This window comes from Natator depressus, chromosome 7 (genome assembly GCF_965152275.1).
Source record: "Natator depressus isolate rNatDep1 chromosome 7, rNatDep2.hap1, whole genome shotgun sequence".
Classification (NCBI taxonomy): Eukaryota; Metazoa; Chordata; order Testudines; family Cheloniidae; genus Natator; species Natator depressus.
The window spans coordinates 27,934,080-27,952,174 of record NC_134240.1 but is presented as its reverse complement, the minus strand read 5'-3'; the positions used below and the strand labels follow the sequence as shown (position 1 = coordinate 27,952,174).

Below are 18,095 nucleotides of genomic sequence, written 5' to 3'. Positions count from 1 at the left end.
AAATACTGTAGATCTAATCTACCTAGATTTCAGTAAGGCATTTGATGCAATTCCACATAGGAAATTATTAGTTAAATTGGAGAAGATGGGAATTTTTATGAGGATTGAAAGGTGGGTAAATAACTAATTAAAAGGGAGACTAGCACAGGTCATGCTGAAAAGTGAACTGTCAGGCTGGAAGAGAGGTTAGTAGGTTACTAGGAGTTCCTCAAGGATTGATTTTGAAACTGATCTTATTTAACATGTTCATTAATGACCATGGCACAAAAAGTGGGAGTGTGCTAACAAAATTTGTGGATGAGGCAAAGTTGGGAGGTATTGCCCATACGGAGGAGGACTGGAATATCATACAAGAAGATTTGGCGGACGTTGAAAACTGAAGCAATAGAAATAGGATGAAATTTAATAGAGCAAAGTGCTAGGTCATGAATTTAGGGACTAATAAAAATATTTTTTTCTATAAGGTGGGTATGTATCAGTTAGATGTGACAGAGGATGAGAAAGACTAGGGTATTGGTTGATCAGAGGATAACTATGAGCCACCAATGTTATGCAGCCATGAAAAAGGTTAATGCAATTGTATGGTGCATCAGGTGAGGTATTTCCAGTAGAGATAGGCAAGTGTTATTACCATTAAACAAGGCACTGGTGAGATCTCATCTGGAATTCTGCGTGTGAGATTCTGGTCTCCCTTGTTTAAGAAAGATGAATTCAAACTGGAACAGGTACAGGAAGGGCCACTAGGATGATCGGAGGAATGAAGAACCTACCTTACTAAAGGAGACTTACAGAGCTTAGCTTAACAAAACAAAGGCTGAGGGGAGATATGATTGCTGTCTATAAATACATCAGAGTGATAAACACCAGGGAGGGAGAGGAGTTATTTAAGTTAAGGGCCAGTGTTGGCACAAGTACATATGGATATAAACTGGCCATGAATAAGTTTAGGCTTGACATTAGTTGAAAGTTTCTAACCATTAAAGGAGTGAAGCTCTGGAACAGCTTTACAAGGGGAATAGTAGGGAGCAAAAAACCTAACTTGGTTTATGACTGAGCTTGATAAGTTTATGGAAGGAATGGCATGATGAGATTGCCAACAATGGCATATGGTCCATCCGGGTCTGCTTTTACTAACTATCTCCAATGGCCAGAGATGGGACACTAGATGGGGATGGCTCTAAGTTACTACAGAGAATTCTTTCCCAAGTGCCTGGCTGGTGGGTCTCACCCACATGTTCAGGGTCCAACTGAATACCATATTTGGGGTTTGGAAGGAATTTTCCCCCAGGTCAGATTGGCAGAGACCCTGTGGTTTTTTTCCTTCCTTTGCAGTGTGGAGCACAAGTCACTTGCTGTAAGTAAATGGTGGATTCTCTATAACTTGAAGTCTTTAAATGAAGATTTGAGGATGTCAGTAACTCAGCCAGAGGTTATGGGTGGGTGAGTTTCTGTGGCCTGCGATGTGCAGGAGGTCCATGACTAAGGCTCCTAGGTTCTATAGTAATACAAATAATAGATAATCATCATGTAATCAGGCTCTGCATCAGGTCAAGTGATCCTCAACAGATTGGACGCAGAGCAAATGGTGCTTGGTGAGGCCTTTCTGTAGTGGAGTGCTTTGTGGTCAGGCGCTGTGGACTTCACACAAGGGAGCTCCTCTCTCAGACCAAGCAATCTTTGAAATAGTCTACCTCTTTGTCTCCCTTATCTGGTGGCCATGTGATTATTGTAGCCCTGGGCAGTTGAGCAAATCCCTAAACTAGCACACCTCATCTAACCATGTTGCTCGTGGACATGGGTGTGTCTTACACCAAATTCTCGTACATCTCTGAGTGATGTGTGTGTAAGTGAGTGTAAGGGAGGATAAATTAGTGTAAGGGGAGGTCTGTGTCATACCATCTGGTATGTCACCTCTATATTTGGCCCTCTGTCTCCAAAACATCATGTGATAACAAGAAAATTACCACCTAGTTATAAAACAGTCACTACAACTGGCTAAGTTTAATTACATCAAATGCTAACCCTGAATCCACGGTATATAAGAAGAATTGGATTGTCTCCCATCAGATACTCAAAGCCTCATTCTATGACCCAAGTCCCTGCCCTTTCACCAGTCCAGAATAGGAAGGCTTGGTGTACGAGGTGCAAACCATGTAGTCAAAGATCAACCCACCATGATAGAGTAAAAGAAACCCTCAGAAAACTGGTCTGTGGCTCACAGGAAATGCAGCCCTCTTACCCAAGCACCCTAGTTTTAAAATAATCAGTTACAGAACATGATAAGCCAGTACAGGGCCAGTTATTTGATTAACTTGCACCCTTAAGAGAGAAGCCTACTGAAAAATTGATTTTTGTATTTGACCCTATGTAGAGATGGAATCATCTCTGGATGTGATTCCTTTTGAATGGTTTTGTTATGGAATTTCATTAGACATTTTAATAGCTTCAAAGGAGCTGCCACTGGTGTCTAGCACCAGATACATTAAATTAAATGCTCTTACTGTGCATTGTCAGCAGAAAATGTAATGGCTCCAAAGGTAAAATCATGACAACGTTCCAAAATGTACATCTATAAGACAAGAAAATATGGTGCATATACAAAAGGTAGTTTTCTAACATAAATAATTTGGACATTTAATTAAAAGAATATTAAATGGCCTTAGTAAACCATATTGGATAGTAAATGTTATGTTTCAAAGAAAATCAAGGGCTTGATGGATTTGATAGGACTGATATATGCTGGCAGAGCTGAGGGCCAGCCCTGCACATTTTTCTCTGTCCTAACTCAGTCAAAACTCTCATTGAAATCAAGCAGTTTATGGATTGCTTAGAGAATAATCCACCCACTTGTTTAGTGCCTGGCCCTGCATTCTCTTTTCAGGCCAAATTTCCACGGTTTTCAGTTGGAGCTTCACCTGAGAAAAGAGTCCAGAATCGGGTCCCAAAGGAGATAGCTTGCACAGCAGTATACTGTACCTGTGGATCTCTAATTTGAGGAATTACTTATGCACTGAGTGCCTGACAGCACCCCTCCCCCCCAACTCAGGCCCTGATTTCAGCAACATGTACCTAACTTTAAGAACATGAATAGTTTCATTGAAGTCAATGCGATTACTCACATGCTTACAGTTAGATCCGTATTTAATTACTCTGCTGAACTAAGCATAAACGGTTAAATGTCTGCCATCTCTTAAAATATGTGGATCTCTGATTTGTGTAAATTAAGTGGGTCAGATCATGACCCCAAGATCTAGGTGCTCCACAGATGGTGGAACAGACTGGGGAAGGGGAGTGGGTGACCCAAGCTGGGTGTTTGTGGGTGTGATGGGTTGGGTCACAGAGACCCCCTTGGGACTGCCACCTGATGTGTTGAGACTACCTCTGAGCCCGTTCTCCCTGGCAGCTTGGGACTTCAGTACCCTGTCTTGTTGAGACAGACACACTAGCCTGCTGCAACACAGACCCAGGTCTGAACCACGTCCCCCACAAGCTGTAGGCTTAACTGAACACAGCTTAAGAAGTGCTCCTGTCTCCAGCACCCAGACACCCAGCTCCCAATGGGGTCCTAATCCAAAATAAATCCGTTTTACTCTGTATAAAGCGTATACAGGATGAACTCATAAATTGTCCACCCTCTATAACACTGATAGAGAGATATGCACAGCTGTTTGCTCCCCCAGGAATTAATTACTTGCTCTGGGTCAATTAATAAGCAAAAAGTGATTTTATTAAGTAGAAAAAGTAGTATTTAAGTGGTTCCAAGTAATAACAGACAGAACAAAGTAAATTACCAAGCAAAATAAAATAAAAACACGCAAGTCTAAGCCTAAAACAGTAAGAAACTGATTACGGATGAAACCTCACCCTCAGAGATGTTCCAATAAGCTTCTTTCACAGACTAGATTCCTTTCTATTCTGGGCCCAGTCCTTTCCCCTGGTACAGTCCTTGTTCCAGCTCAGGTGGTAGCTAGGGGATTTCTCATGACTGCAGCCCCTTTGTTCTGTTCCACCCCCTTATATACCTTTGGCATAAGACAGGAATCTTTTGTCTCTTTGGGTCCCCACCCCTCCTTCTAAATGGAAAAGCACCAGGTTTAAGGTGGATTCCAGTACCAGGTGACATGGTCACATGTCCTGTGAGACCCCAAGCCTTCATTCTTCCTGGCCTGACTCACAGGAAGGCTTGCAAGTAAACAGAGCCATCTACAGTCAATTGTCCTAGTTGATGGGAGCCATCAAGATTCTAAACCACCATTAATGGCCCACACTTTGCATAACTACAATAGGACCTCAGAGTTATATTTTATATTCCTAGTTTCAGGTACAAGAATGATACATTCATACAAATAGGATGAACACACTCACTAGATTATAAGCTTTGTAATGATACCTTACAAGAGACCTTTTGCATGAAACATATTCCGGTTACATTATATTCACACTCATAAGCATATTTCCGTAAGCATTATGGGGTGCAATGTCACAGTGGGGTCCAGGGGAAGCCTCCAGTATTCCATCTCTGGCAAGCTACTAAACATAACATCTGTCTCTTAGGTTTCAGAGTGGTAGCCGTGTTAGTCTGTGATTCTTGATGATTTATAACCAGAGCTGTGAAAAACTTTCCTGACAAAACTCAAAACTGGAGAAAATTTTCCTGCTTTCAGGTGTATTTTACAAATCTAAAACACAGGCCAAGTTTATTGAAATTTTTGCTGAGGTTCACAGACCTTCCAGTGGAACTAGGCTGAGTTCTGATCAGGCATTGCACGATAGTTCTGTGTGGAAAACTGGATGATGCTCACTATGGCTTGCATGGCTCACACCTGAAATCTAGGAAAACATGGAAGTTTTCACAATGCAAATTGAAATATAGCATGCAAAATGAAGCAAAACTTAAGACCACTGCTGATCTTAACCACCTGCTTCAGTTTTAACTATTATGATTACTGAACTTCCATTCTGACACTATTTTAGTAAATGGCTTCTGCCAGTTAAGAAACACTTTATGAAATGTCTGACTGTAAGGAGAATATTTTTGTGGGTTTTTTTTCTTTTGCTTACTATGTTTAGAATGTTGAACTGTAGTGTCATAGGGAGTTCATATCATCTACACAATTTAAAACTGTGAGTTTTTTGTCATTATCTATTTAATGTTCTAACGGAAAAACTGATTTTGCAAACCTCACAGTCTGAAATGTCTGAGCAAAAAGCTGTGATAAAGTAGCTTCATCTGTGTAAAACTGGCAGAGTCTGTGTACTAACAGCATGTTAATTTAGTGGATACTGTGTGATCATCCCTCTCTTGGGGGATTCGGAGCTCTTGCACTTCATAACCCTTCTGTCATGATTTAATACATAAGTATATGTCATTTTGACAGCTGAACAGTTTTTCAGAACTATCCTCAGTTCAAGCAATTCCCTAACACTTTTGATTACTTGATAAATGGATGGTGATGCTGACCTTTCTTTTTTTTTATTTGGTAGATTGTTTAGTGTAATTTTGGAACAATTAACCAAAGAAACAGAAGGAGGTAGCCACTCAAGTGGCAAACCAGGTGGCTTTGATGTCAAAGCCCTCAGAGCCTTTCGTGTGTTGCGACCTCTCCGGCTTGTATCAGGAGTGCCCAGTAAGCTATTTTCTGTTTAATTCTGTTGGAGTGAATAAAATAACCATTCCATTGTTGGTTTCAGAGTAGCAGCCATGTTAGTCTGTATCTGCAAAAAGAAAAGGAGTACTTGTGGCACCTTGGAGACTAACAAATTTATTTGAGCATAAGCTTTCGTGAGCTACAGCTCACTTATCTTTTCAGATTATTTAACCTTCTTGCTCTAGAAAGTAGAATAAAAGTGACAGGGTAAAGTTGATTTTCGTTATTAGGTTATGTAGATAAAATGTGTTTCAAGATGTACGATATCCTGTTTGAAGTAGAATAAGGGATTGTGAACTCATTCAGTGTATGATTGTCTTACACAGTTCACTAGGCAGACAGAAGAATACATTTAACTTTGAGAAGTTTTCTATGAAGTAATTTAAATATCAAAAGCAAAAACACCAGAAAATAAAGTTGAGATTTTTGATACCCAAATCCTGGGAAACATACTATGTAGCTACTCCTAAAATTGCCCATATGCAGGTAAATGTATGCCAAAGCAAACAACATGTTTTCTGCCCTGCGTGGTTGCAAATAACTGGTGTTGATCTTAATGGGATTTACTGATGCTTAGACTACAGGGAATAAAAGAGCAATTTCCAAAAGTAGGAAACTTGAAAAATAGAGCAGTTATTTTAAAAAGACAGTTGAGTTTTATAATTATCCGTTCTATTTCCTTTTCATTCATTATTAATTATTGATGCTTTCAGTTGAATGAGGCCTCTCTGTTTCACAACCCAGTTTCTCAAATTTGATCCAGCAGCAAAGTAATAATGCTGTGTTTATTACATCATAATCTGTTACCATGGATATGATTGTGATGACACAGATTTAGGAAAATAACTTCAGTGGAGAATCACGCAGAATGGGGGGAGGGGAAGGGTATGCTGTGATGGAGAAAGCCTTTGTTTAAATACAAGCAAGCCATATTCTGCTTCATTGATACTGGGCCAGCCCCCAGTCACTTGAAGCTTGAAGTGCTATCAGTGCAGAATTTAACCAATATACATTTAGGGAAAAGAAAAACTATAAAAACAATAAAAAGAAAAGGAGTACTTGTGGCACTTTAGAGACAAACAAATTTATTTGAGCATAAGCTTTCGTGAGCTACAGCTCCATTCATCGGATGCATTCTGTAGCTCACGAAAGCTTATGCTCAAATAAATTTCTTAGTCTCTAACAAAAAGTACTCCTTTTCTTTTTGCGAATACAGACTAACACGGCTGCTACTCTGAAACCTATAAAAACAATGTGAAAGGTAAATGAATGTGTCCAAGTATGTTTATATTTTAAAGTTGTATTTGGTGTATTTGTTTTAAAGATCTTTACCATACAGGTGCAGTGCTCTCTACCAGCACTATAGACCTTCCAGACCAAAGGTCCAATCCTGTAATGAGCTCTGTGCAGATGGACCCCCCTGCACCTGGCTGCCCTGAGCTCATTGCAAGATGACGGCCTGAGCACAGGATTTTTCAAGATTCTTCAGGTGATGTAAAATCCCAGCGACCACCTGGAATACATACCATCTAAGGAGTATGGATTCTTGTTGCTGTCTTTCAAGCATTGCTTTCTGTTACAGATGATGTTCAGTTAGAATTTTTTAACAGAATACAAAGCTTTACATTTTTTTAAAGCAGCCCTGTGCTTGGACATTTGCTTTTGAAACTGAGCAGCCTGAAAATTCTGGCTGTGAGCTGGTGCGGGAAGATTTTGGTGTGTCTTGTTCAGCAGAAACCATAGATTCATCACACTTTTTAAATTGATGGCATTTCTATGTGTTTCTAATTATGTGTAATTGCAAAAGATTTCATAATCAGGAAAAGTTAATGCCATATAAAGTCTAACTCACTATCTTTGTGTGTGGTTTTTTTTTTTAGGTTTACAAGTTGTCCTGAACTCCATTATAAAAGCCATGGTTCCCCTGCTCCATATTGCCCTTTTGGTATTGTTTGTAATCATAATCTATGCTATTATAGGATTGGAACTTTTTATTGGAAAAATGCACAAATCATGTTTTCTTGTTGATTCAGGTAAGTAATGAAGCCACTAATTTACATAAGGGACCAATCCCACTCCCTTTCAAGTCAGTGGGACTTCAGTGGGAGCATGATAGGGTCCTAGATGTTAAAACTATTGTAAATCTTCGTTTCCATAAGGTTGCGTGATTGTAGGAAAAGCATATTAAATTTTAAAATGCTAACTAAACAATAGAGCCCTGCTACTTGCTATGAACTGATCTTTTTTTAAAAAAATGTAGCCAAAGGGTCAGCCCAATAAGATAGCGACAGCCTACAGTGGGAAACACAGTCATCGGACTTTGAATCCCAGGCTAGTGAAGAGCTAGTCATATCACAGAGCAGACTTTCCCTCCTGAGGCAGATAGCTGGCTGTCTCTCTGCTTCAGCACTTTGGGCAGCATGATTATAAGAGCAAGCGCTGAGATGAGTAATAGAGGAATCCAATCCTCCTACATTCAGATGTGGGTTTAAATGATACAGTGAAAATATTTGGAATGGGAGGTCTTCGGAGGAGTGAAAGATCATCACTAGAGAAATGAAGTTTAGTAAGTAGGGTACATTTCCACCAGTGAAGTCTGGAATGGAATAGACTAAATGCAGGATCTAGTCCTGGACTGCTTACCCGCTGAGAGGAAGGAAATTGTTAATATGGGATGGAAAAGCGAAGAAAAAGTAATGAGAAGAAAGCATATGTTAGATAAACTTCAGTAATTGAAAAATTTACTGTGTTACCTACAGCTGGCAAAATGCTTCATTTCATTTGCACTGTTGTAGCCATGCTGGCTCCAAGACATGAGAGAGATAAGGTGGGTGAGATAATACCTTTTAATGGGCCGTCTGCTGATGAAAGAGACAAGTTTTCGACCTGCACAGAACTCTTCTTCAGGTCTGGTAAAAGTAATCAGGGTGTCACAGCTAAATACGAGGTGGGACAGAGTGTTAACTTCTTGTGTTTAACAATCTGCCCTACCTTCTGTTTTGCTGTGACACTCTGATTACTTTTTCCAGATTGGAAGAAGAGCTCTGTATATATGTGTATGTATAAAAAGCTTGTCTCTTTCACCAACAGAAGTTGGTCCATTAAAAGATATTACCTCGCCACCTTCTCTCTTTCATTTCATTGTTATTTTATTTGAACTGTTTTCTCTGTTAATTTTTGAGTATGGCAATTTTTACACATGTAGGACCTGATCCTGAGAGATGAATGCCCTGCATTACCCTTAGACTCCCAGCACCTTTCAGGATCAAGCCTTGAATGAATAATCTTTCCATGTAATGCTGTCTGTAGTCCGTCAGTATTGGAGTTTCTCCTCACAAGTTATTTCACAAAAATTTTGAGAATGCAGAATTCTGAAGTGTTTTTTGTCAATTTCAGATATATTAGTTGAGGATGATCCAGCACCTTGTGCATTCTCAGGGAATGGACGTCAGTGTGCCACGAATGGCACCGAATGTAGGGGAGGCTGGGTCGGACCAAATGGAGGCATAACCAACTTTGACAATTTTGCCTTTGCGATGTTAACTGTGTTCCAATGTATAACCATGGAAGGATGGACTGATGTGTTGTACTGGGTAAGTAGCTTGGTAGGAAATAGAAATCTCTGAACTTTTTGCTTACTCTTAAAACAAGCTTCAATATGCAGATGAGAAACTAACTATGTTTAACAACACTGTGAGCAAGAAATCTTGGCAAGATAGTTCTGCTGCAAAGGAGCACAGCTGCACTCTTCTTCCAGTCACAGCATCTCACTGGATTCCTCAGGCTAAAAAGCCCTTTCAGAAGCAGATTTCTGCACTGCTGGGTTTTTTTTAAGCCTATTCCATTTGGATAAATTTAATCTTATATTTGTGTCCCTTGGACTAGCATTCTTTTGCAAGCCTATACTTTTTAAGTAGCTCTTTTCTGATTTTGTTTAAAAGCTCTGTTTTTCTTAGTATTATGGTAAATTAGACCCAAGCAAGCTCTCAGCCGTCTTCATTTGCCTTGAGGCCTACAAACCATTTTTTCAGACGTACCAAGCCTTGACTATTATGCTTCAAGAAAGGTTCAGGCCCAAGTATGTCTCCATAGAAACAACAAAAATGTATATCAAAGGCCATCACTACTGCATAGGAACCAATCCTGAAAACACTTTTGTGTTACTAAGCACAGTCCTTATTTTTTGGCATTACATTATCTCTTAGAGACCACAGCTAAGGTTATGGTCCCATTGTATCCAGCACTGCACTGGGGCATAGTGAGAAGCAAACCCTACTGCAAAGATCTTATGGTATAAATGGACAATCAGGAGATATTTTCATTCCCATTTTACAGATGGGGAACTAAGGCACAGGGTGAGTAAGGCACAGATTTTTAAAGGTATTTAGGCATCTAAATATGCAAATATATACCTAATTGGATTTGCAGAAGAGCCTAACTCTCATTGCAGTCAAGGGGAATTAAGCACTTATCTGTGTATCTAGGCCCCTCAGTACCTCTAAAAATCTGACCCTAAGTGACTTGTGCAAGGTCATACAGGAAGTCTGTGGCAGAGTTCTAGTCTAATTAACCACATTAACCACAAGACTAAGCTTCCTGCTTAAAGTCAATGGGAATGTTCATAATAATCACTCTGCTCAGTAATAAGTGTTTACAAAATCAGGATCTTAGTAAATGCAAGATAAAAAAATTGGATTTTAAAGGACTGATGAAGCAAAAAATGGTGAATTTTAAAAATTCTGAACAAAATGATGTTAAAATGCGGGGGGAGGTAGCTAAACAAATTTGAACTTTTTTGTTGCTGGAACTGCAACCTATGAGTGAGTCTGTGGATCTGTTGCTCACAGTAGCCCATAATTTAGATTGCTTTGTGGCTGAGTGTGGCCAAGTGGGATTATTTGCTAATGTTAAAATTTTCTATGAAATAATTAGTGCAGTAAAGGATACGGTATTATCCCAGTGAATGGGTACTTCTGTAGCCTGGGGTCATTTGCTGTGAATCAAGATGAAGCATATTGTAGCTAAAAATGAAATACAGTACCACATCAGCATGTGTAGCCCTGGCATTTAATCCAACGTGATACACTGGGGTGCCTAGCTACACAGAGACACTTCTTAAGATGATATCACAATTACAAAATAATTAAAATGGCAAACCAACAATCTGTAAGATTGCAAGATACAAACTTGGCAAAATATTGAACTTTGCTTACCAGAAAATACTGTCAGAGCTCTGAAAGAGAGCTCAGTTCTGCACTTACTAGTACACTTAAAATGCAGGCTTGGGTCCAGATCAGACATTTATGACATAAGTGTTACTCATATAAGGTATATTTTTCCCCTTCTATAATTTGGTGCTGGTTTCTTGGAACAATCAGAACATACACTTGTTCTGTCTTTCTCTTTCTCACTGTCTCGCTTGCTTGCTTGCTCTCCTTATCTTTTCCTAATTGTCTCAGGAGACTTTATGAATGTTCAGTTTGTGCATGTGATTATGTCATTTGTATTTGTGATGGAAAAAACCCAGATCTTCCATGCCCCATAAAAGTGAAGTCGGAGTAGAGGAGGGGTGCAGTAGAGAACACATGCTGTTTTAATTTTTGGAAGCCAGAGCATACTCACATTTTGGTAGTTATGAGCCTATTATTTATTATTTCTTTCAATATATACAAAGATAACTTATCCTAAAAGCGCTAGGAGATATAACACATTTTAAAATACATAATTCATACAAAATAAAATAAATAAATTAAGATGACTTTTTTCCTTTAATAATTAATCACCCAATTGGTTCATCAAATGCATAAAAAATTAAAATAACCCCCCCCCATTATAAAAGCAAGACCACCATCATAAAACTCCACCCTCCCCAAACATTAAAAAAACAGACGGGCCTTGCAATATGCCCTTGAAGTCATCAAACACAGGCTGTTTGAGACCAAGAGAGGCAATAACAAGCAAAGTTGAGAATTAACTCAGAAAAACCCATTATTTAAGTATACAGTTTTTCCACATGGAGGATATTTGCACTACATAGATGTCAATTTTCATTTCATTCGAAAAGATACTGAGCTTATTGACCAGAAACACGAAGAAGCATACCCACCTTGTAAAATATAGCAGATATTTTGCTCTGAATTTGCTTTGAAGACACTATTTAAATAAAATTGGTTCTTGGTCCTCTCTCTCTGTTGACACCCAAGCTGGAATCTTTTTACCAGGATGGAAGAATGTCACTTTTCTCAATTTGGTTTTATCTATTGATGAAGCGGTTCATCTGCTATTAACTAATAAGTGAAACATTTTTAGTAATAATGATGAATAAAAGTGTAAAAGTCTTGTGCAGTCAGGAAAGCACACATATTAGTTTTGAATAGGATTGTTTACAGAACCCAAAGAAACCCCATTATCTCTGTATTTTAACTTGTGTTTATGTTATTGTGGGCTTTTTATAGTCTTAGGGAGCTATTGATGGGGGCGATATAACATGAGATCAACTCTCCTAATGGTATTTCAATAATCCAGAAGCTGAAATACAATAAGAAGAACAGATCCTTTCTAAATGTGGCCCCATTTATAGTTACCTGAGGTGCTAAAAATACTGCAGCAAATAGAAACACAAATACAAATAGAATCTGCACACATTCCTAGTTTTCATTTGTTCACTGTGTGACCAGTAACAGTACCTATGTAGGGTTACCTTGTGGGCAAGTGCAAGTTGGGTTGGAGGGAGTACGTGCATCCTGATGTACATTGTCAAATGAGGTGTAGAGGAGGTTTTGGAATAAATTGATAGATCAAACAATAAGAAGTCACCAGGACCTGATAGTATTCATGCAAGAGTTCTGAAGGAACTCAAGTATGAAATTGCAGAATGACTAAATGTGGTATGACAGTCAGATAGCTAATGTAATGCCAATATTTTTAAACTGTCCCAGAGGTGATCCTGCCAATTACAAACTGGTGAGCCTAACTTCAGTACCAGGCAAATGGGATGAAACTTCAGTACAGAATAGAATTATCAGATAGATAGATGAACACACTATGATGGGCGAAGAGTCAACACAGCTTTTGTAAAGGGAAATCATGCCTCACAATGTATTAGAATTCTTTGAGGGTGTCAACAAGCATGCGGACAAGGGTGATCCAGTGGATATAGTGTACTTGGATTTTCAGAAAGCCTTGGATGACGTCCCTCACCAATGGCTCTTAGCAAAGTGAGGAGTCATGGGATAAGGGGGAAGGTCCTCTTGGATCAATAACTAATTAAAAGATAGGAGACAAAGATAAGAATATATCGTGAGTTTTCACAGTGGAGAGAGGTAAATAGCGGGTTCCCCCAAGGATCTATACTGGGACCAGTGCTATTCAACATATTCATAAATGATCTGGAAAAAGGGATAAACAGTGAGGTGGCAAAATTTTCAGCTAATACAAAATTAATCAAGATAGTTAAGTCCAAACTGACCTCAAAGAGTTATAAAGGGGTTTCATAGAACTTGGCAACAAAATGGCAGATGAAATTTAATGTTGATAAATGCAAAATAATGCACATTGGAAAACATAATCCCAACTTTACATACAAAATGATGGAGTCTAAAGAAGCTGTTACCCTGCAAGAAGGAGATTTTGGAGTCGTGGATAGTTCTCTGAAAACATCTGTTCAATGTGCAGAAGTAGTCAAAAAAGCGAACAGCGTGTTAGCAACCATTAGGAAGAAGATAGATAATAAGACAGAAAATATCATAGTGCCACTATATAAATCCATAGTGTGCCCACACCTTGAATACTGTGTGCAGTTCTGATTGCCCCATCTTAGAAAAGATATATTACAATTGGAAAAAGTACAGAAAAGGGCAACAAAAATGAGGAGAGATTAAAAAGGCTGGGACTGTTCAGCTTTGAGAAGGGACGACTAAGGGGGGGGATAGGATAGAGGGCTATAAAATCATGAATGGTTTGGAGAAAGTAAATAAGGAATTTATTTATTATTTGTTATTTATCCCTTCACATAACACAAGAATCAGTGGCCACCCAAAAAAATTAATGGGCAGCATGTTTAAAACAAACATAAGGAAATACTTCACACAATGCCCAGGCAACCTGTGGAACTCATTGCCAAGGGATGCTGTGAAGGCCAAAAGCATAACTGGGTTCAAAGAAGAATTAGATAAGTTCCCTGCTCTGGGTGTCCCTAAACTTCTGACAGTCAGAAGCTGGGACAGGACAACAGGATGGATCACTGTGTAATTGCCCTGTTCTGTTCATTCCCTCTGAAGCATCTGGCATAGGCTACTGTTGGCATTAGCATACAGGATACTGAGCTAGATGGACCATTGGTCTGACCCAGTATGGCCATTCTTATATTTTCATGTTCTTATGTTCTGTCAGCAGAAAATGAGAGCCTCCAAAAACATTCACTAATACTGCTCACTATCACCTGGATAACGACAGTGAACTCCTCTGCGAAATGATCCAAGTTTGAATAATAATATTCTCTTGTACACATCCAGAGTTGATTTCAGGCCTAATCCTGGTAGGTGCTGAGCACCATTCAATTACTATTGACTCATATGGGTCCTGCTACTCACATACTTGCCTGTGATTGCTTCAAATAAGGTTATTGTATGTGTGTGCGCCCATGCTTGTATATTTCTCTAATTCTAAGTTGTGCATATACCTGTAACCCACTGGTCAGTGTGTGTTATGTTATATGTTTGATAAACAGAGAATGTGAATCTGTGACAGCCCCAGCTGTGGAACCTTGCACTTTAGTTAAGTCTGGAGAAACTTATGCTTTCAGCTCTGGAGGTCTTTTTTGTCAGACAGGATGGCAGGTGTCACACCCACTGGTTCTTAATGCTTTGAATCAGTCCTAAAGTTGAGTATGCCCACTTTCTTTGCCATGTTTCCTGTTTGCTTTAGCAAACACTCAAGAGTTCAGAAATCTGAACCTCGATTTTGCAAATGCAGACTTCTCACTGAAAATCTGGCCCTAGATGTGCTTTTATATCCTTGAAGATCAAATAAAACTTTCTAGGTTTATATGACATTTATGGCTAATGCTTAATTTATAAAGTAATGATGCATTATAATTTTCAGTTTATTTTAATCAGTTTCATTTGATATACAGGGGTACATATAATAAATTATGGTGCCTGTCATTAAAAAGCCATCATTTGCCCTTAATACCGTTGATATCATAGCGATTTTTCTTCACTGCAACAGTTAACTTGAATTACTATATTTGAGTAACTATACTTGAGCTAGCATAGCTTGAGTGTCAGTGGCCATACTGTGAAACAACCCTCAGCTACACAAAGTAATTTGATAGCAGAACTGAGGGACTGGATTAGCAGAATGATTAGCATTTGATGAGTTGTGCTAAATCAAATATGTAGCCTGTAGCTGGCTCCGCATTGCATTGCTAGCTTGAGTGGCAACAGCGCTTAGACTTCACCACACACCTCCTGATGGGCCAGCTAGCTCAGGTTTAAACATCATTTAACTTGAGCTAGAGATTTTATGAGTGGGCAGGTGTTGGATTAGGGGAAAGATTGAGTTATTCCTCGAGCTAACATTGCAGTGAAGACAAGCCATAAGTGTAAGGAAAAATGGTGGTATCTCAGATATGCCTGGCTGTCAACTGGAAAAATGCTGATTTTAATGGGTACCCCTGTATAACACACCGTATCAGGGATGCATGTTAGGAGTCTTAAATTCTCTCATTGAAATATTCCCATGTAAACTGAGGTATTTTTAAGCCTTTTGCACTGGGTAAGTAGAGATGTTGTCTGCATGTGTCCCAGTGATCCTTTACTTAACATATTAACTTTTTAAAATTATATCATTTAACACCAATACTGTGATAATAACATAATCCAACATTAGAAAGAAACATCACACAACCTGTTGTCTGTCTCAAATATTAAGTCTTACCTGCAACACAAACTCATTGTAACATCTTAGAGTTTTCTAACTGAAATGATCATTTCTATAACATTGTCTGAGTGCAGTGAAACTTTAGGGGTATAGTGAACTTTTTGAACATCCCTTGTAAACATGTCCCTCCTATTAATGTTACTGGGACTAACACACCTATATCTAAGGGTGAAAAACCCTAATATTGTTTACTAACAAAGTCTCCAAACAGCATCAACACCTCTCTAAATTTACTCTCATAACAGATAACAAAAGCCATCATATTCTTATTAGCATTTTACAAGCACAAGGAAATCTTTCTTTCTTGTGCATAGAAAAATGTAATGCAACCATTAATTCTTTTAATAATAGAATGAAGATTTTAAAGAATGGCTATAGCTCCTGTTTAAATACAGCTGGACACAAGACACAATTAATACTTAAAAGAGAATCACTACAATAATAAAACAGGTCAGGCTTTTGGTTGTTCAGCCTGTCAATCAAACATTCAGGAAACCAACCAGATAATCAAATAATCACTTCATTTTATATAGTGTTCTTAGTGCAAGCATTGCAGAGAGCAGCTAACCAAAAACATAATAAAACCGTGTATAGATTAGTTGAAAGAACAGCCAAATAAGTAAGTCTAGACCTTAGTCTGACAAGTAGCCAAACATTCTGCAGATCTAATTCACAAAAAATCCCACAGGTGAAGTACAAAATACACCACTGAGCCACACACAAAATGATGCAGCCCACAACTGAAGTATTATCAAGACTGAGCAGGAAGCTCAGCTGGAGACACAGGAGATATCTTGGTGAAAAACATACAGTCTTGTAAACGATCAAATATTAAAATTTCGAAGTCGGTATATTGATAAGCCAGAAACCAGTAGAGAGCATCCAGAGCTGGAGAGAGAAAGTAAGACATTAGTCATTATTAGGAATTTAGCTTCCTAGCTCTACAGAAATGGAAGACACATTACAGAACCCAAACAAATACTAGTCAACCGTGAATTGCAGCCTACGGTCTGAGGAAGACCAAAGCACATATGAGAGTCTTCAGATCTTTCTGAGTAAGTATGGGCCATAGACTAGAAATATTCCCCAGACAATGCCAGATTTTTTTTGATGGGATACCCTACAGAATCCCCTAATTGCTTCTTTCACTTGCTAAGGATTGCTTGACATGCTCCCCTAGTGTCAATGAACACCACTCTTGGGGCATCCAAGGGAAATGCTCAAGTGAAGCGAGGCCCTTCTTCCCCCAAAGGGGTTGATTGTTCAGTGTGCACAATTCTTCCAGCCTTTGATAACTTAGGCAGCAAGAAATCTAGCACAGGATCTCTGGCTACATATAGACTGGTAGGAATTTTGGATGACACTATTAACATGCTTCATAGATGACATTTAAGAGCCAGAGATAGCATGTTGGGTTTTTATTCTTGAGTATTAATCAGTGGAACCTAATTTAATTTGAGAGTACAATAAAAGATTTCAGATGTTGATTTGGGCTAATTAAAACCTTTTTTTATTTAGATCTAAAAAGCTAAAAAACATCCAAGCTAAGATTGCAAAGAGGCTAGAAATAGACTGCTATACCAGCTCATTAGAAACTTCAGGAACAGAGAGAAGGGTAGAGATCTGCATAAATATGATAATCAAACCCAGGCCTGCAAATAGTACTGTAAAATGGGAAAATATAAATATTAAAAAGTCTAGAATACAGAGCCCTGAAGGATGGTGATTTAATGTAATAGTTTCAAATGATCAGTGTAACACACAGAGTCCACATGGAGAGAGATGATTTTAAACTACTTACAGGAGGATGCCAATTCCCATGAACTCACCCAGGAATTGAAGATGGTTTATTCTGACCTCATTTCTAGTATCTCAGGTTTATCTGACTGCTGACAGATAGTATATCAGAAGTAGTTCTTTGACAGAGATCACTGTAAATATTCAAAAGAGCATATTGCCCCCCAAAAGTATAAACTAGATTAGAAACTAGATTAGAAATAAATCAGACTCTGGGTATCTGCTAAAAGGTCCTGCAGTTGAATTACTACACCTTGCTCCAAAACCTTTACTGGAAGAAACAAATGGGAAACTGATCAATAACTTGAACAGTCTTTCTTAAGCAACCAAAATCTCTTAAGGCGATAACACAACTTATTGGATAGAGTTCAGACCTGCATATGGTACTTTTGTTTGATTTACAGCTTCTGTATAAATTAAGATACCAGTCACACACTGTTTTTCAATCCAAATAATGTAGACCATTATACCATATTTGAATCCATGTCTTTCAGAAAACACTGAAAAAACAAAACAAAACAAAACAAAAAAATCCAAAAAACCCCACAGCAGAATTAGCTGTCAAAACAGATTGTTTCAAAAGATATTATATACTTAGTATCATACTTGGTATCATTAGTCTCTGTATTATAGTCCTTTAATATTGAGCACAGTTAGATGGACCCATCTTTCCCACTATTGTTCATACACTTTACTAATTATAAATAG

At 38.5% G+C, this 18,095-nt stretch overlaps 1 protein-coding gene across 1 annotated transcript in view; it reads left to right on the top strand.

Moving 5' to 3' along the window:
- CACNA1D (calcium voltage-gated channel subunit alpha1 D) overlaps window positions 1-18,095 on the top strand; it is a 329,318-nt gene that overhangs the window by 138,104 nt on the left and 173,119 nt on the right. The window contains exons 5-7 of the mRNA XM_074957788.1: window positions 5,485-5,627; window positions 7,529-7,681; window positions 9,045-9,241. Coding sequence (XP_074813889.1) covers window positions 5,485-5,627; window positions 7,529-7,681; window positions 9,045-9,241 — 493 coding nt within the window. The remainder of the gene's footprint in view (window positions 1-5,484; window positions 5,628-7,528; window positions 7,682-9,044; window positions 9,242-18,095) is intronic.